Source organism: Trichomycterus rosablanca, chromosome 11 (assembly GCF_030014385.1).
Source record: "Trichomycterus rosablanca isolate fTriRos1 chromosome 11, fTriRos1.hap1, whole genome shotgun sequence".
Taxonomy (NCBI): Eukaryota; Metazoa; Chordata; class Actinopteri; order Siluriformes; family Trichomycteridae; genus Trichomycterus; species Trichomycterus rosablanca.
In genome coordinates, this window is record NC_085998.1 from 38,883,492 (window position 1) to 38,903,658 (window position 20,167).

General features: G+C 42.0%; 1 protein-coding gene across 2 annotated transcripts; it reads left to right on the forward strand.

Annotated features, from left to right (window-relative positions):
- The first annotated feature begins 154 nt into the window (after window positions 1–154).
- ccnl1a (cyclin L1a) lies at window positions 155–15,655 on the forward strand. Of its 2 annotated transcripts, XM_063004299.1 has the most exons (11): window positions 160–436; window positions 996–1,070; window positions 2,218–2,327; window positions 4,688–4,808; window positions 5,188–5,252; window positions 7,077–7,176; window positions 7,484–7,588; window positions 7,683–7,824; window positions 8,834–8,942; window positions 9,090–9,188; window positions 14,741–15,655. In XM_063004299.1, the coding sequence occupies exons 1-11, from the start codon at window positions 200–202 to the stop codon at window positions 15,180–15,182; spliced, it is 1,605 nt and encodes a 534-aa protein (XP_062860369.1). In that variant the 5' UTR covers window positions 160–199; the 3' UTR covers window positions 15,183–15,655. The 2 variants fall into 2 exon arrangements, with proteins under 2 accessions (XP_062860370.1, XP_062860369.1); XM_063004300.1 differs by lacking the exons at window positions 7,484–7,588; window positions 7,683–7,824; window positions 8,834–8,942; window positions 9,090–9,188; window positions 14,741–15,655 and adding an exon at window positions 5,764–5,845 and having other exon boundaries at window positions 155–436; window positions 7,077–7,158.
- The last annotated feature ends 4,512 nt before the right edge of the window (window positions 15,656–20,167 follow it).

A 20,167-nucleotide genomic window follows, 5' to 3' on the forward strand; every position in this document is an offset into this window, starting at 1 on the left:
TTGACTTGACTTGACCGGCTATTAAGAAATGAATCATTTGGCAGCCGGAGGAGTCAATTTCGTGAATCGTTTTCACGACTCATTAGGAGCCGGAAAGTCTGTCGTTCACACGTAGTCCATGACGTCAGAGCCGGGACTCATTCCGAGCGCTGGTCGGGCTAGAGCGTGTGAGATCGGGTCTGATTCGGTTTGTACTCGGATGGAGACGATGGCGACTACAGCGGCGAACAGCTCACAGAATAACGATGGGATTCTGATCGGGGATAAGATTTACTCTGAGGTCTTCCTCACTATAGATAACTCTCTGATTCCCGAGGAGAAACTCTCTCCCACTCCGTCTATGCAGGATGGCCTGGATCTACACACCGAAACCGACCTGCGCATCCTGGGCTGTGAGCTTATCCAGTCTGCGGGTATTCTTCTCCGCCTACCACAGGTGCGTAATGTGTAACGTGTGTGTGTGTAGTATAAGAAACGGTTCCATTATGTGGAAGTGAAATGACAAATGTCTTGTGTTCGCTTTGTGGGTTTCTCTATACCTGTTTTCCGAAAATTATGCCGTGTGTGATATGATTGGCTAGTTTAAAAGGACCGGCCAATTGGAATTCAAAATGTGTGGCGCTTTAGAGTTTCTAAGCCAATCATCGAACAGGAGGGCGGGAGATGACGGAAAACAGGTGGGGAAAACAATCACGCAACTCGACCTGTAAGCTAACTGAGTTAGCTACGGTGCTAATTTGGAAACAATGACATTTAGATGAATGTACATCTCCTAGGTAATGTAAACATCCACCAATTCTCACTTTAAAATGTATATTTATTAATTTGAATTCATTTATTGATATTTCTAAGCATTTTAGTTGAATTTTCCTCTTAAACATTTTACCGTCTTTAGCCAAGCGAGCTAGTTTAAACAAAAACAAAATGGCGGCCGCAGACGCCGACTCCCAAACGTGCTCATTGTTGAGAGATTTTAATCGTAACTTGTGTTACAGGTGGCAATGGCGACGGCGCAGGTTCTGTTCCAACGCTTCTTCTACTCCAAGTCGTTTGTGAAGCACAGTTTTGAGGTAAGAATCGTACCAGTATGGGTGTTTTTCACTACATGCCGGTTAGGCCTCAAGCGGTTTACGCAACTGCAACGTTCACGCAGTCAGCAGCCATGTTACTCACAGTACTGTACTGACCACACTAGAGCAGGTCAGGAGAGTTCAAGTTATAAACTAAACACTTATCCTGGCTATTTATTCCTCAAACCAGTCGGTACACACCACTTTACTAATATAAAACCTAATATGGGTGACTGGTTTAATAATAGCATATAATGTCAGTATCAGTTTCAACACACGTGTGTATGTGTTTATTTATACATCTTTTAATATTATACACACAGTGGTGGCCAAAAGTCTCACTTGTAAAAACAAAACAAGCTTTAATAGTAATCTCAACTTGATCAAAAAAAGTACAAAAAAGATTTGCATAAGTGGGATAATAAAGCACTAAACTAAATTCAGATTTTGACGTACTGTTATGCTGGTTAGATCATTTGTAATGAAAATTATTGTGTTAAAGTCCTCGCCGATAGTTTGAAGCAGGTGTATAAGATCGCCGTTTATTGTGCAACGTAGAGCAGCTTATAAGAATATAAAGTTAAAAGTGTTTATACAAATATTAAATAAAGTAAAGTTTTTACTAGTTTTTTCTCCCACTATTTGTTTCTTCAATTATCCAGATGATTTAGACAAATAATAAATAAATTATATATACACACACACACACACACACGTTACATTTGGACATTTATTATAATAATAATAATAATAATAAGTTACACTTATATAGCGCCTTTCACAGAACCCAAGGTCGCTTTACAAACAAAATAACAAAAAATAACAATCACACCGAACTAGCAGGGGAGAAAAGAGACGGGTTTTTAGTCAAGTTTTAAATTTAGATAGAGGAATAGTAGAACGTAGCGAGGATGGAAGAGCAGGGGCAGCAACACTGAAAGATCGGCCACCCACGGTGCTCGGTCTGAACCTGGGGACCACTAGGAGACGGGATGGATTGTAGAATTTGAGCAGGTCTGAAAGATAAACGCGGGATACAGACACGGTCACAATTCCTTATCGTACATAGAGTGCTTTTTGCAAAGTAAATAGTAAATGAAGTGCTGATGGCATCATATTACCTCACGTTTTTTCCCTCCTCGTACAGATTGTTGCTATGGCCTGTATCAATCTGGCCTCAAAGATCGAAGAAGCGCCACGTCGAGTGAGGGACGTCATCAACGTCTTTCACTATTTAAGGCAGATCAGAGGCAAAAAGTGAGTATCCGTTATACTCCGTTTGACTAAAACTTGTTTTTGTAGTTGTTTGGTCAGCAGTGTTCCACCATGATCGTTTTGATTAACATGTCGTCACTTAAGTGAATCAGGTAGATATTAAACATTTTAACTGTGAATATGCTGTTGTTGCTTATTAAAAGAAAGTCTATTTTAAGTGCCTTTTTGTTTGATTTCTTCACTCTGAACTATTTAAGGCTTATCTGTTTTACTCTTAAGACTTGTCATAGTTAATCAATGCTAATAATTTCCTGTTAGTGTTGGAAGTGGGTGGGTTAGAGAACTGTGTAACTAAATTACGACCGTGGTATTAACATGAATTCTCTTTTCCCTTGCAACCAACTAACAGCGACCAGCTACATTTACCAAAGCCTGGGTGATGTGGAATGGTACGTAGAGCTGAAGCAGTCGGCATGGCAACAGTGCAAGTGAGGTGTGGCTCCCCACCACCCCCACCCCCACCCCGCCCCACTCCCCCCGGGAGGCGCCAGTGCTCTGAACGCGCTGACTGGGAGACTCGGGGGACCACGAGGTCGGCCGCTGGTCCCACCACCTCTGGCTCACGCTCCTGTAGCTCAGTTTAAGCGTATACGGTCTCTGCTGACAGGTGATGGTGTGATTGTGATGTAACCGAGCGAGACGGACCACCTCAGACATCACAGCTCTTACAGAAACCCACACACGTAGTATCTGTAGCGTTGCAGTGTCATGTTTTCACTTTAAAAAATGTCTTGCTATACACGTGCATCTCATTCATCGGAGCATCTCGCACTTGTTCCGATAGATCAGGGTTTTCCGGCACACACTAACAGCACACTCTGATTTATATACTTATTTTAACTCATTAGCTTGGGGTGTATCATTACTTTTGTCTGTCATAAGCATCAGAAGGCTGATAACTATTCTGTAAACACAGTGTTTGGAGCAGGGATGACTAGAAAGCCTGTTGATCACTTTAGACTCATTAAAACGGTCTATTCTAGTACCTAGTACGTTAGGTCGCAGCATAACTGTCATTTATTTTTACTCCCACGTTTAGATTGAATGTATTAATTATGTTGACTCAATTATATTTATGGTATTTAGCGGACGCTTTCATCCAACGCGACTTACACTATACGATCTGAGCAATTCAGGGTCAAGGGACCAACAGGGGTAACCTGGCAGTGGTGGGGTTTGAACCAGCGACCTTCTGCTTACTTGTCCAGTACCTTTTATTCAAAGCACTGTACAGTCGTAACACATACACAGTCTAATGCAGCAATTTAGGCTTAACGGCATCGTTCGAGTGCCCAAAAGTGGTACGTATAGGGGGGCTAGAACCAGGGACCTTCAGATTAATAGTCAATTTCTTTAACTGCTGAGGTATCACTGTCTAAAAGCGAAGAAGATCCAAATGTCTAGTCTAGTTTCTCTCAGTAATGTAGTTCATGCTTAATCCAGTGCCTCTGTGTTGTTATAAAGCAATATTAAAATAAGCCCTGTCGAGCACATGATGTACTTCAGGTACGTGTCGAAACGTGAAGCATGGATAGACTTTATTCATCCCAAGGGGAACGATCTAATGATCTATTATTATTGAAGCACGCAGACGTGCAGGCTTCCATGTGTCTCAAGCTACGAGCGACTTTATAGTTCCAGACCCTAAAGGACACGTTACAAGAGTTCCACACACTACTAGGTTTCGAGTAGTTATTATTATCGAGACGTCTTCGTAGGACGTCCGGCTTGTAGGCCTGTATTTAGCTGCTTTGCTTATTAGTCTCACATGATCGTTAGGACTCGTCATGCTTTGTTCTGTATCCGAGTTAGGTCGACAGTCTAGGTACACCGTGTGTAAACATGGCATTAAACGACATAAATAAATAGTCAGGTCGACATGTTATTTGTAAGTAATTTTTCTCTACGTTGTGTTTAATCAGCGCATCAACACGTCTGTGGGTTTTCTCCTCATCGACGGCGCCATGCTGTAACTGTCCGAATGTCTTGTACTATTTTGATGTAGTCCGACTCAAACACTTCCAGGTTTGTCGTTTTTCCACTGTGCTTTAGGACGCATGTCGATTTTGCTTAGTCGTCTGAGGTGTTTGGTTTCTGTTAAAGCTGTGATGTGGAGGAATCCAGAGTCTCCGTCACTCGTGGCAGGACTAAACGCCTTCTACTGAAATTACAGGAGTACAAAAACGAATGGGTCTGTTGCCTTTAGTTGGTTGAAAGGGAATTTGTACATTAAAAAAAAAAAAAAAAAAATGGGGAGATCATTCAAAAAGGCACTCTTATATTATATTTTTGAACATTTGGGCCGGGGAAAGCAACCACATTTTTATTCCTTTATGAATTAGGAGCGCAAGCCCATTGATACTTGATCAGAACTACATAAACACGAAAAACCAGGTCATCAAAGCCGAGCGGCGCGTGCTGAAGGAGTTGGGTTTTTGTGTCCACGTCAAGCATCCACACAAGGTGAGTTTCAGTCATACGTCTCACACTTAAACAATGTCACGGATTGTTTTGCTAATAGAATACCCAGTCACTCTAGACCAGTGGTTCTCCGTTACAGTCCTACAGGGCTGCAATTGAGAACTACTGGTATTAATAACCCTTTAATGGTCTCGCCAAGAAAGTCCTGGTGTTTTTTTTATGAGTTTTAATACGTGCCGACCCAGCGGTAGGTACAACGGCGTGCATTATTCGGACTCGGTAAGACCATTGAAGGGTTAAAATGCGATCTGTTGCATGTGTGCATGGCGTCGATCGTGTCGGGTTCTAGTGCAGCTGTGGTTCACCCACCTGCTTGAGCTGCTTCCTTCCGTGGCGTGACGCAGAGTGTTCTTGTTTCCAGATCATCGTCATGTACCTGCAGGTCCTCGAGTGTGAGAAGAATCAAACGCTGGTCCAGACAGCATGGTGAGTTCGTTACTCCGCTTGTTTAGACGCCTAGGGCTTTTTCTATAGCGCACGAACTGTAATTAATAGTCTGTGAAGATTTTCTCTTCCCTAAACACGTCTTTTAACGTATGGTTTAAGTGTATAGTTGTGTAAAGCGCACACGGAGAACTCGGTTTAACTTTGTCCTTTCTCTCTACTCTGTGATTAAAGGGTAGTCCATGATGGTAAGTCTCATAAAGAACCTCTGAACTGAACTCTGCTCCTTCAACCACACGACCCCAGGAATCTCCCCCCCCTCATTGGCTGCCCGTCAGTGAGAGCTCTCTGCCCGAGAATCACTGAAGGGGGCCTTTTCCACCCGGCAGCGTCGCCTTGTTTTCCTGGGGTCGTCCTACAGGATTTGTATTCATACCGCAAGTTTTCTTAGATGTAGAATGAACACGTGCACTTATTTATTAACTCGACATGTAGCTTTCATGTGTTCTTGTGTGTTCACACTGACCTGGTGTTTTATAAATGTGTCTTGCAGGGCTCGTCCTGAATGCAGGGATCTTTGTGACTGTATGTAGAAGAGGTTAGGAGGGACAGTCAGGCAGTCATTATGGTTTAAAGTAAATAAGCGCCATTATAGCCCTGCCAGTGCTATTGTAAACATTAAAAAAAGTAAAATGACTATTAGTGAAGTGCTAAAAACGTCTAAAAGTTAAAATTTCATCACAGTTTGTACCATCAACGCTTTGTTTGAAGTGTTTATCACCATGTCTTATGCACAGAGCCTATTTGGTGATTTATTCCAATGTGGCAAACCTTATGGAGGTTACAGCTCCACGTGTATCTGTGTTTATCTGGATCTTCCTCCCTGTTCCACTTTTAAACTTGTGTTACAGCTCCAGCTTCTGAGAAACGTTGAGAATCAGAATCGGCTTCTCCCAGAGTCTAAATAAAGCTTAACGTGGTTTAATGTAGTAAAAGAAGGAGACAGGAGCACTAAACTTCTCTTCATTATTACTGCTCATAAGTTCCTCCACTAATCACATTCCTCACTCGCTGTTTTACTACAGTAAGTCACGATAAGGTTTGTTTTTGTGGCCCGAAAAATCTCCGAGACCGGAAATGACGATTAGTGTCGGTGCAGGACTTTCCGTACGCGATACTGAACCCTCTGTGATCCCAAACGAAGCCAAGGTGCTACTACGAACATGTCAAAGGGACGTGGTGTGTTAGGAGGAGAGGTACAGTTGGGTAATCGGATGCGACTAGATTGAATGAAAAGGGGGAAAATGTCACGGTACAGTCGTGTGTCCGTATTTCATCCTGTGTTTAAATTGTAGGAAGATTAAATTGTGTGTTGTGACCTACAGTCATGTTAAATAATTGTATATTGCGCACTAGGCTTCAGTCTTTCTTTGGTCTCTGAAGTCTGGCGGCTTAATAATAGTTTCTCGCTGCCGTTTCATACTGCCAGACACGCGTAGGTGCGTCTTCTGCAGTCACCGCTGAATCTAGACCTCGTGGTTTCTAAATCGTCCTTTCATCCGTCGTGCTTTTATCGTTTCAGCTCTCTAGCTCACTTGGTATGGACCTCATCCGCAGCCGTAACCTCTTCGTTTCCTCCATCGCCGATAGCTTAGGCGAGCCCGTGTACACGCCTCGTTCGAACATCCGTCGGGCACCGTTTCGGGGTCGACGCGCTCGCGTGTGCGGGACGGAGATGAAGAGAGAACGGACCAAGCTAAACGCGAGTCTCCTTCGATGTGCCCATAAGCACGTGCGTGTCGCGTCGTTTTGATTGTGATCGGTGACGAGGCAGACGTGGCAATGCGCATCGCTCTTGTGTTGCAGGAACTACATGAACGACAGCCTGAGAACCAACGTGTTCGTGAGATTCCAAGCCGAAACCATCGCCTGCGCTTGCATTTCCCTCGCCGCCCGAGCCTTACAGGTACCTCCAGTCGTCGTCCGTTATTGTTGTTGGTGTAACTAACATCCCAGGACTCGTAGGGCTCGGTTTTTGGTGGTTACTTGACTAAATTTGTTCTTGCGGTGGTACAAAATATGCACCGTAGCTGGACAGTGTGTATAAATGGGTGGAGTCACCCAGTAAACCCAGAATCTACTCTAATTGCTCTGCAGTTTTCTCTAATGCATGTTCCTTTGTTTTGATTGGCTTCAGCTGTAGCGCTGTTGCAATTCTGGGTTCCCCTTAGACACCCGTAATCACTCGCGCTGTCCAATGTTGATATTTCCAGATTCCTCTACCAACCAAGCCTCACTGGTATCTCCTCTTTGGTGTCACTGAGGAAGAGATAAAGGACATCTGTATCACCACTCTGAAGCTGTACACGAGGAAGAAGGTGAGCGCGCCCATCATCCACCCTTCCTGCTGAGAATATCACCACGTTTCAAGCCCAGCGTAAAACGAGTCAATAAATGATTCTTCCTTTCCAGCCCAACTATGATTTGCTGGAGCGGGAGGTGGAGAAGAGGAAGGTGACTCTGCAGGATGCGAAACTGAAGGCCAAGGGGCTGAACCCTGATGGAACGCCTGCTCTCTCTACAATGGGTGGCTTTTCTCCTGCATCTAAACCAGGTACCCCCCTCAGTTGCACCAGTTATGAGGACCTAAGCCCCTGAACGACAGCCAAACGTTGTTCGTACCGCCGCCCAACCCGGTCGGAAAGGCAGAGCCGAGACTCTGGTGCGCTAGCGTACTTCACCTTTTTTTTTCTAAAAGTCTAAATTTAAAGCAGTTGATATGAACGTGTAATATTTTACAGTCCTTGCCATAAAATAGGCAGTACGTTGCTGATATGGCAATAAACCCAAACAAACAAACATAAGAGCCGCAGTTCACGTCAGTCATTAAATTATACTCATGAATTAAATGATAGAATGAATAGAAGCTGCACAGCGACCTTAACAGTCGAATGTAAACCTAGAACATCGTGTTTTACCCGAGTCGTGTTCTAAGCTGCTTCGCTTCCACATCTCGGACGTTTCGACTAAGCGATCGCCGACTGAATTGCCGTAGGATCGCTAGGGCGCCTCGTAGTGCAGGTTAACCGACGTCTTTTTTATTAACCTTTATCTAACCAGGAAGATCTCGTTGAGATTTAAAATCTCTTTTTCGAGAGAGACCTGGTCAAGAATGGCAGCAACACACATCCGTTTCAATACACAAAACAAACAATTTTTACAATTTATATCACAAGATAAATAAATAGACACCGTAAAACAGCTAAAGTGTCTTATGAATTAAAACATTTACAACAAGATGCCTCTCGAACGTAATGTTTTAGTCTCGTCTTAAAAACGTTCCTTCAGCTTCAAACCATTCCAGTCTGTACGGACTTTAGGTACTTTTAATAAAAATACATCTTCCGAGCGCAGAGAATAATGATAGGTGAAGGATTATTACATTTAGGAGTAGATATGTTCATGCGTGATGTAAAATCACGGCTGCTGTGTTTCTGCTTGAGCCGGCGTGATTTCTGAGCTGCACGCTGCTTTATATGCGCCTTGACACTTCGTCAAACATAAAATCACGTTGCTAGAGAAATCGCCCGACACCGTCTCCTCATTTCCGTCGACCCTTGCAGGTTCTCCTGCGGTCAAAGCAGACGAGAAGTCTCCAAACGCTCAGACGCTCAAATCGGTGAAGAAGGAACCCGAAGATCGTACGCAGGGCTCGAAGAGTCCTCATAACGGGTGAGTTACTTACTGCACGAACGGTACAGCTCTCGGTACAGCGCAGCCTCCGGTACTGCGGTGCTTTGGTCCCGTATGTGTAGATTGCAGATTGGAACCGTAAGTGATCGTGTGGTTGATCTGAATTGGTGCTGTTTGTACCCACAGCCTCAGAAAGGAGAGTAAACCGGGTCGGAACAGCAGGAGCGTAAGCCGCTCCCGCTCCAGAACACGGTCCAGGTCCAGGTCCCGCTCTCCCAGGCGACAGTAAGTACTTTATCTGATTTAATACAACAGTTAGTTCCGACCTCACAATCTGATTGGTTGAGAAGCGTTCTAACCGTGCTGATATTGGTGATAACGGCGCGGCCTTTTCACACCACAACCGTATTACTCCGCCGACGCGTTGCCATTAACGACGAGTTTCATGCACACAAACGCGCACGCAGGCGACACCGACTTTATTCCCGATCGCGTTTTAAATCCGTTATCTGATACACAATCTAGTGCACTATGTAGGGAACATAAATCAATTGTCTAATTCACTATCTAGTGCACTATGTAGGGAACATAAATCCGTGATCTGATACACAATCTAGTGCACTATGTAGGGAACATAAATCAATTGTCTAATTCACTATCTAGTGCACTATGTAGGGAACATAAATCCGTGATCTGATACACAATCTAGTGCACTATGTAGGGAACATAAATCAATTGTCTAATTCACTATCTAGTGCACTATGTAGGGAACATAAATCCGTGATCTGATACACAATCTAGCGCACTATGTAGGGAACATAAATCAATTGTCTAATTCACTATCTAGTGCACTATATAGGGAACATAAATCCGTTATCCGATACACAATCTAGTGCACTATGTAGGGAACATAAATCCGTGATCTGATACACAATCTAGTGCACTGTGTAGGGAACATAAATCCGTTATCCGATACACAATCTAGTGCACTGTGTAGGGAACATAAATCCGTTATCTGATACACAATCTAGTGCACTATGTAGGGAACATAAATCAATTGTCTAATTCACAATCTAGTGCACTGTGTAGGGAACATAAATCAATTGTCTAATTCACTAATTAGTGCACTATGTAGGGAACATAAATCCGTGATCTGATACACAATCTAGTGCACTATGTAGGGAACATAAATCCGTGATCTGATACACAATCTAGTGCACTGTGTAGGGAACATAAATCAATTGTCTAATTCACTATCTAGTGCACTGTGTAGGGAACATGAATCCGTTATCTGATACACAATCTAGTGCACTGTGTAGGGAACATAAATCAATTGTCTAATTCACTATCTAGTGCACTATGTAGGGAACATGAATGCGTTATCTGATACACAATCTAGTGCACTGTGTAGGGAACATAAATCAATTGTCTAATTCACTATCTAGTGCACTATGTAGGGAACATAAATCCGTTATCTGATACACAATCTAGTGCACTATGTAGGGAACATAAATCAATTGTCTAATTCACTATCTAGTGCACTATGTAGGGAACATAAATCAATTGTCTAATTCACTATCTAGTGCACTATGTAGGGAACATAAATCCGTGATCTGATACACAATCTAGTGCACTATGTAGGGAACATGAATCAATTGTCTAATTCACTATCTAGTGCACTATGTAGGGAACATAAATCCGTGATCTGATACACAATCTAGTGCACTATGTAGGGAACATAAATCAATTGTCTAATTCACTATCTAGTGCACTATGTAGGGAACATAAATCCGTGATCTGATACACAATCTAGCGCACTATGTAGGGAACATAAATCAATTGTCTAATTCACTATCTAGTGCACTATATAGGGAACATAAATCCGTTATCCGATACACAATCTAGTGCACTATGTAGGGAACATAAATCCGTGATCTGATACACAATCTAGTGCACTGTGTAGGGAACATAAATCCGTTATCCGATACACAATCTAGTGCACTGTGTAGGGAACATAAATCCGTTATCTGATACACAATCTAGTGCACTATGTAGGGAACATAAATCAATTGTCTAATTCACAATCTAGTGCACTGTGTAGGGAACATAAATCAATTGTCTAATTCACTAATTAGTGCACTATGTAGGGAACATAAATCCGTGATCTGATACACAATCTAGTGCACTATGTAGGGAACATAAATCCGTGATCTGATACACAATCTAGTGCACTGTGTAGGGAACATAAATCAATTGTCTAATTCACTATCTAGTGCACTGTGTAGGGAACATGAATCCGTTATCTGATACACAATCTAGTGCACTGTGTAGGGAACATAAATCAATTGTCTAATTCACTATCTAGTGCACTATGTAGGGAACATGAATGCGTTATCTGATACACAATCTAGTGCACTGTGTAGGGAACATAAATCAATTGTCTAATTCACTATCTAGTGCACTATGTAGGGAACATAAATCCGTTATCTGATACACAATCTAGTGCACTATGTAGGGAACATAAATCAATTGTCTAATTCACTATCTAGTGCACTATGTAGGGAACATAAATCAATTGTCTAATTCACTATCTAGTGCACTATGTAGGGAACATAAATCCGTGATCTGATACACAATCTAGTGCACTATGTAGGGAACATGAATGCGTTATCCGATACACAATCTAGTGCACTGTGTAGGGAACATAAATCAATTGTCTAATTCACTATCTAGTGCACTATGTAGGGAACATAAATCCGTTATCTGATACACAATCTAGTGCACTATGTAGGGAACATAAATCAATTGTCTAATTCACTATCTAGTGCACTATGTAGGGAACATAAATCCGTTATCTGATACACAATCTAGTGCACTACGTAGGGAACATAAATCAATTGTCTAATTCACAATCTAGTGCACTATGTAGGGAACATAAATCAATTGTCTAATTCACTATCTAGTGCACTATGTAGTGAACATAAATCAATTGTCTAATTCACTATCTAGTGCACTATGTAGGGAACATAAATCCGTTATCTGATACACAATCTAGTGTACTATGTAGGGAACATAAATCAATTGTCTAATTCACTATCTAGTGCACTATGTAGTGAACATAAATCAATTGTCTAATTCACTATCTAGTGCATTATGTAGGGAACATAAATCCGTTATCTGATACACAATCTAGTGCACTACGTAGGGAACATAAATCAATTGTCTAATTCACAATCTAGTGCACTATGTAGGGAACATAAATCAATTGTCTAATTCACTATCTAGTGCACTATGTAGTGAACATAAATCAATTGTCTAATTCACTATCTAGTGCACTATGTAGGGAACATAAATCAATTGTCTAATTCACTATCTAGTGCACTGTGTAGGGAACATAAATCAATTGTCTAATTCACTATCTAGTGCACTACGTAGGGAACATAAATCCGTTATCCGATACACAATCTAGTGCACTATGTAGGGAACATAAATCAATTGTCTAATTCACTATCTAGTGCACTATGTAGGGAACATAAATCCGTGATCTGATACACAATCTAGTGCACTATGTAGGGAACATAAATCAATTGTCTAATTCACTATCTAGTGCACTATGTAGGGAACATAAATCCGTTATCTGATACACTATCTAGTGCATTATGTAGGGAACATAAATCCGTTATCTGATACACAATCTAGTGCACTGTGTAGGGAACATAAATCCGTTATCTTATACACAATCTAGTGCACTACGTAGGGAACATAAATCAATTGTCTAATTCACAATCTAGTGCACTATGTAGGGAACATAAATCCGTTATCTTATACACAATCTAGTGCACTACGTAGGGAACATAAATCAATTGTCTAATTCACAATCTAGTGCACTATGTAGGGAACATAAATCAATTGTCTAATTCACTATCTAGTGCACTATGTAGTGAACATAAATCAATTGTCTAATTCACTATCTAGTGCACTACGTAGGGAACATAAATCTGTTATCCGATACACAATCTAGTGCACTATGTAGTGAACATGAATCAATTGTCTAATTCACTATCTAGTGCACTATGTAGGGAACATAAATCCGTTATCCGATACACAATCTAGTGCACTACGTAGGGAACATAAATCAATTGTCTAATTCACTATCTAGTGCACTATGTAGGGAACATGAATCAATTGTCTAATTCACTATCTAGTGCACTATGTAGGGAACATAAATCCGTTATCCGATACACAATCTAGTGCACTGTGTAGGGAACATAAATCCGTTATCTGATACACAATCTAGTGCACTATGTAGGGAACATAAATCAATTGTCTAATTCACTATCTAGTGCACTATGTAGGGAACATGAATCAATTGTCTAATTCACTATCTAGTGCACTATGTAGGGAACATAAATCCGTTATCCGATACACAATCTAGTGCACTATGTAGGGAACATTAATCAATTGTCTAATTCACTATCTAGTGCACTATGTAGGGAACATAAATCCGTGATCTGATACACAATCTAGTGCACTATGTAGGGAACATAAATCAATTGTCTAATTCACTATCTAGTGCACTATGTAGGGAACATAAATCCGTTATCTGATACACAATCTAGTGCACTACGTAGGGAACATAAATCAATTGTCTAATTCACTATCTAGTGCACTATGTAGGGAACATAAATCCGTGATCTGATACACAATCTAGTGCACTATGTAGGGAACATAAATCAATTGTCTAATTCACTATCTAGTGCACTATGTAGGGAACATAAATCCGTTATCTGATACACTATCTAGTGCATTATGTAGGGAACATAAATCCGTTATCTGATACACAATCTAGTGCACTATGTAGGGAACATAAATCAATTGTCTAATTCACTATCTAGTGCACTATGTAGGGAACATGAATCAATTGTCTAATTCACTATCTAGTGCACTATGTAGGGAACATAAATCCGTTATCCGATACACAATCTAGTGCACTGTGTAGGGAACATAAATCAATTGTCTAATTCACTATCTAGTGCACTATGTAGTGAACATGAATGCATTATCGATACACAATCTAGTGCACTATGTAGGGAACATTAATCAATTGTCTAATTCACTATCTAGTGCACTATGTAGGGAACATAAATCCGTGATCTGATACACAATCTAGTGCACTATGTAGGGAACATTAATGTGTTTGTTCTGTTATCACCCATAATCCTTTGGTGTGTGCGAGAGGTTTTTTATTTCTTTTTTTCCCTCTTCGGAGGTTCTTGACTTTTTCTTCTTGTTGTTCTTTCCTCCCTGAATGAGATTTTGCAGTTTGGGATGTTCTGCTCTGTACTGTAGTGTTAAACTTTATATTGGGTGTGGAACTACTTTTTGGCGGAAGGTTTCGTCAATATTAAAGCATATTTATTATGAATTTCAGGGCTTCTTTGATTTATTTTCTTTCTTTATTTTGTAAAAACTGTTGTATAAAAGCAATAGAACACTCGAGGTCGTGTGTTATCATGAATAATATTATTATATAATATATAATATGTATAATATGATATTATTCGTGATAACACGCTCCCTCTCGTGTTCTATTGCTTAATTTTAACACCTTTTCCTCACGAAATGCAGAAAGAAGTGTAGCTTTAAACTCGACTATCAAACGCAGGATGAGATTAAACCGGCGTAGCTATAAATTGATTTTAATTAAGCGTTATAGTTCAGGTGACTTCTGAAAGGATTAGATTTGATGTGATGATGATTTTGACGTCTGGACTACTTTAAATGAATGTAGATTAGTGTGCACACCCCAGTGGTTTGATTCCCGTTCCCTTTTCCAGCTACAACAGCCGACGCAGCCGCTCGGGGACCTACAGCTCGCGGTCGCGCAGCCGCTCTCACAGCCGCAGCCCGTCGTCGCCGCGGCGGCACGGCAGCCACGGCGCCCCGTCTCCGCTCCTCTCCCACCTGAAGGCCAAGCAGCAGCAGCAGCAGCAGCCGCGCCCCGACGACCTGAAGCTCCACGCCCGGCACGCGCACAAGGGAAAGCGCTCGCGCTCCGGGAGCAAGCCGCGGGACCGAGAGAGGGAGCGGGGGCGCGAGAGGGGGCGCGAGCGTTCCTCCTCCGACCTGTCGGGCAAGAAACACCGGCACGAGCGGAGCGGCGGCGCCGGCGCCGGCCATCACAGAGACAGACGGGAGAGGTCACGCTCGTACGAGCGCTCTCACAAGAGCAAACACCACAGCGGCAGCCACTCGGGTCACAGCCGCCACCGCCGCTGACCCCCCCCACAGAGCGTACAGGGTCACGACCGACCCTCTAAACTCCCTCATTTTGCATTTTATCCCGTTTATTTCTCTTGTTTTCTTCGTTTCGACAAACCTTTTAGTTTAAATGTAAAGTGAAGGACTTGAACGGACATATTTACAGTGTAAAGACACAAACGCAGATGTGTTAAAGAATGCTTTGATTTATAAAAGCAAACCTTTTTCGTTGAGATGTCGTGGGGGGGGGGTCACTTATTTAAACTCGATGTTCAGGAGAGACTTTAAGACTTTGCACAGCAGCCTGTATATTTACAAAAGGACATTTGCTCTACAGGTAAGAGTCCTTGCCTAGGAATAGAGCATATTTTTTTACATGGAGACGCAGACTTCTCTCCTGGATCGTGGTGGATTTGTTACACTGGTTTTAGTCTGCACATGTTCACATCAGATTTTTACTCAATAAAAAAAGTGACTTATTCTACTGTAAACTGCCAGCGTGGTCTTGTTTCAATAACCAGAACTGAACACGAAGCTTCTGCGCATTCACGAAAACGCCGACTTGTTTATAAATGCTGTTTTGTACAAGGTCGATCAAAGCAGCTCATGGTCAGATGTTAAAAAGGAGAGTAAAATATATATATATATAAATATAAAAACTGTGAAATCTCAGCATTTCTATACGAGATCAAATTTAAGAGACTTATTCAAAACCCACCCTGCTGATGGTTTACTGAAATATTAAAATGATATGATCATTAAATATTACCTCATAAGTTTAGATGTTCTGGTCGCATGAGACCTACCGAGCGTCTTCCTGTGTGTGCCGTGGGTAGCAGTCGGCCTCGCAGCCGGGTTTGATTACTCGGCGTGGCGGCCAGGGTCGTCTGTGTCTAGAATTTGCATGTTCTCCCCGTGTCTGCATGACCTGAGGACGGAAACCCGCAGTCGGACCAACTGGAGCTGCTAGGAATTACCCTACAAATAAATCTGTATGTGGGTGATTCTTCAATTGGGGGGAACTTTTACATCCCTAAGTTATAAATTTGTGTTAAAAATACTTTATTACAAAACAAATATTTTAGGTATTAAAAAGATCATTCGTTGCATCACTTAAAAAAATTACATACCAAAATAATGATGATTTTCATTTTTTATGATGATTTAAACATCAATATTTTGCTACTTTGGCCTTGTCCCCAACCCAGACTTTAAAACTTCTCTGCTCTAATAAAATGCTAAAAAGTCATTAATTCATTATAAAAATCACAATATGAGTTTTATAATAACTTAAAAAGAAACAAAATTTAAATTTTTTTCCATATTTGTACAACCTGTGCATATTTGTGAGCAATATATTACCGTCCCCGGCTTTATCGTCATTACCGCAGCAGCGTACGGTTTCTGTAGGGAATCATTTGAAGGTAACACTTGTTTATGTTGTAACCATGGAAACAAAGACTCGCAAGGAAGCACATGCCAGCCATGAGAGAAGATTGACATTTTAATGTCTGGAAATGTGAGTAATTTAATCACGTATTCCTCCCGATCATAGAGTATATTTATTCAGCGTCATTACCATTTACATCAGTACGGCAGTACTTTACTAAAAAAAAGAAATGTACTGTACACATTATTTATATGTGCATCTTGTACTAGCTGTTGACTAGCTTTAGCAAATCCATGGCGTAGCTAGTTTTTTTCTTAAAAAAAGTAAAAATTGTCATTACCGACACATGATGACATTTTGCTGCCACTTCACTAATAAATATGAAATATTAAATTTCTATATAAGCTCAATTGTAGCATCATTAAGTCTTTGCTCTAGAGCATGTGAGCATTATCTTGACATAATTAAAACTAAATTATTCCTAATTGTATTTTTCAAAAGTTACGGTGGTCAAAAGAGCCCGCAATTGAAGAATCACCCAGATATGTGTGTGTATGTGTGTGTGTGTGTGCTCTGTGATAGGCAGGATATACTTGCCAAACGGGTGTTTCACCCATTGAATCAGGCGCACCGTGACCCTGACCAGGATGAATATGTGGTAAAACGATGAATGAGTGTTTTCCACATTTGGCTTCATGACTTGATTATTAAGCAGAAATGTGGTCATTACGCGATTCTCCGGTCAGCCAGCAGGGGTCCTCACTGCGCCGGGGTTTATCTGTCAGCTTCCAGTGGACTTCATTAAACCTAACCTGGCTTCAAACCATACAGTCAAAGCCATAATTTTAGTATATAATTTAGATATGCTCTTTCTGTGTGGAGTTTGCATGTTCTCCGTGTGTCTGTGGGTTTCCTCGAGGAGCTCCGGTGTTCTCCCACAGTCCAAAGACATGCAGTCAGTAACTGGAGATGCTGTGTGTTTGCCCTGTGATGGACTGGCGACCTGTCCGGAGTGTTTCCCTTTCTTTCATTCAAGGAATCAGACCCACTGCGACCCTGACCAGGATAAAAGCCCTTGTTTGTTTATTAGGATTTTAACGTCATGTTTTACACTTTGGTTACATCATGACAGGAACGATAGTTACACATTACCCAAGATTCATCAGTTCACAAGTTTATATCAAACACAGTCATGGACAATTTAGTATCTCCAATTCACCTCACTTGCACGTCTTTGGACTGTGGGAGGAAACCGGAGCACCCAGAGGAAACCCACGCGGACACGGGGAGAACATGCAAACTCCACACAGCAAGGACCCGGACCGCCCCACCTGGGGATCGAACCCAGGACCTTCTTGCTGTGAGGCGACCGTGCTACCCACCGAGCCAACGTGCCGCCCAAAAGCCTTTGTAAAAGAGACAATGAACCAATGAATAGTATTTCTTACAGTAATATAATAATTCTGGACAGGCAAACACTTCACTCAAAACTGCACTTAGAATCAATTTAGCAACTGAGATGTATAAACAAAACAAAAAATTTTTTATTAACATTTTAATTAATGCCTTTTGGGATTACAAAGATATACAGTAGCTCCACGACAGATCCTGCTAATCGCAATGTCAATAAAAACTGCCATCCAATTTCTCATTTCATTATTATTATTATTACATGACTGTTTTATGGAATTAATTCTATAATTCTGTGAATGTGATCACACTCATGCTGTCCTCCAGCCGACAGGATGCTGGTGGGATGCTGATAAGAGGCTGGTTGGGGGTTGGGGGGGGGGATGGGGCAGCAGCAGGTCGTGGGTGTCTCTGCTCGTCCGTTCGTGTGGAGCTTCGTTCCTCCTCCGCCGTGTCGGAGGACGAGAACACGTCTCCATACTCGTCTCTGTGTTCCCGTCTCCCACTCATCCACTCAGCCTTTCATCCCACTCACAGAGCACAGACTGTGTCTGACACTCCGGGACGAGAACACACACCCACCCACCCACACTCCTTTTCATGGGTTTAAACGATCTGTTCTAGCTCTGAGAGGGACTGGATTACAGTAGATGAAGATGGATTTCCACACTATGAAATATCTACAGGTGTAAGTCAGTTAATAAGCTATATTAATGACAGTGTGACCTCAGCATGCTGCTCGTCTCAGGTAGGGTGACTGGGGTGCTCGGGTGTTGGATTGGCAAAGTAATGTATGGAACTGGTGGCACCATGGCAATGTGAATAAATTAGGGGTTTAAACAGTTATCCTCGCTATCCCCCGTCTCTGTGCAGCACCATCGATCGGCCAGTAGAGGTCGTAATTGCAGCAGTCATGAGGAATCCGCTCCGGCGTTCCCACCCACGATCGTCGTCGGTACAGGCGCCCGGCCTGCTGGTAGCAAAACTGAGATTTCAACTCGCTCGAGTTTGATATCAGTTCTGTCCAGTCAGTTCTGGTGTGCTGGCGTGTTCTACCTCGGCTCCATGCCTCTTCGGGATTTGAGAACCGGGGTTGAAATCTCAGCCGTGCTGTGCTGTGCTATCGGCCTGTCAGGCTCCAGGAGATGCACTTCAATCCCAAGCCCGGATAAAAATTAAAGCGCATCCGACATAAAACCCTGATAATAAATCTGATATGCGGACTAGAATGATGTGAGCAGGCGAACGAATAAAAAAACACACTTTAAACAATATTTAAATAATATGATTTCTTACAGTAATATAATAATTCTGTGCATGTAAACAAACATTTGTGTTCGGATGAGAGATCAGAACTGGAGGAATTATTGTTGCTACGCTTGATTTAGAATCAAATCACGAACTGAGAGGTTTAAAAGACAAAAATATAACTCCACTACAGTGACGTTATCTTCTAGTTACAAACAATTCTGCTAATTACAAATGTCGATAAATGATAAACACACTTTAAACAATATCGGTGCTTCTTATCTGGTCATTTACATTTTAGGAGATGCTTTTAACCAAAGTGACTTACAGTACTGTGACAGTGTATACTTTCTAAGCAATTGAGGGTTAAGGGCCTTGCTCAAGGGTCCAATAGCAGCAACCTGGCAGTGGAGGGGCTTGAACCAGCGACCCTTTGATTACTAGTCCAGTACCTTAACCACTAGGCTACAACTGCTGCTAAAAGTTGTGTTTGCATTTGTTTCTCGCTGGGCGGCACGGTCCGGGTTCTTTCTGTGTGGAGTTTGCATGTTCTCCCCGTGTCTGCGTGGATTTCCTCCCACAGTCCAAAAACATGCAGCCAGGTTAATTGGAGACACTGAATTGCCCTATAGGTGAGTGTGTGTGTGTGTGTGTGTGTGCCTTGCGATGGACTGGCGCCCCGTCCAGGGTGTTACCGTGTGCCCTGCGCCCATTAAAAGGCTGGGATAGACTCCGGCACCCCCCCGTGACCCTGACTGGATAGGCGGTTAAGAAAGTGAGCGAGTTTCTCGCTTGACTTCACACTTAATACTTGTGAACGCATGAAAGGAGTCAGATCGAGATAAAAATGATAAAATAGTGAAGAGGAGTGAGAAACTAAGAGTGGAAAAGAAAAAGGAAGGTGGACGGATGGAAAAACAGAAATATTTCTCTATGTGGGTTTGAGGAAATGACT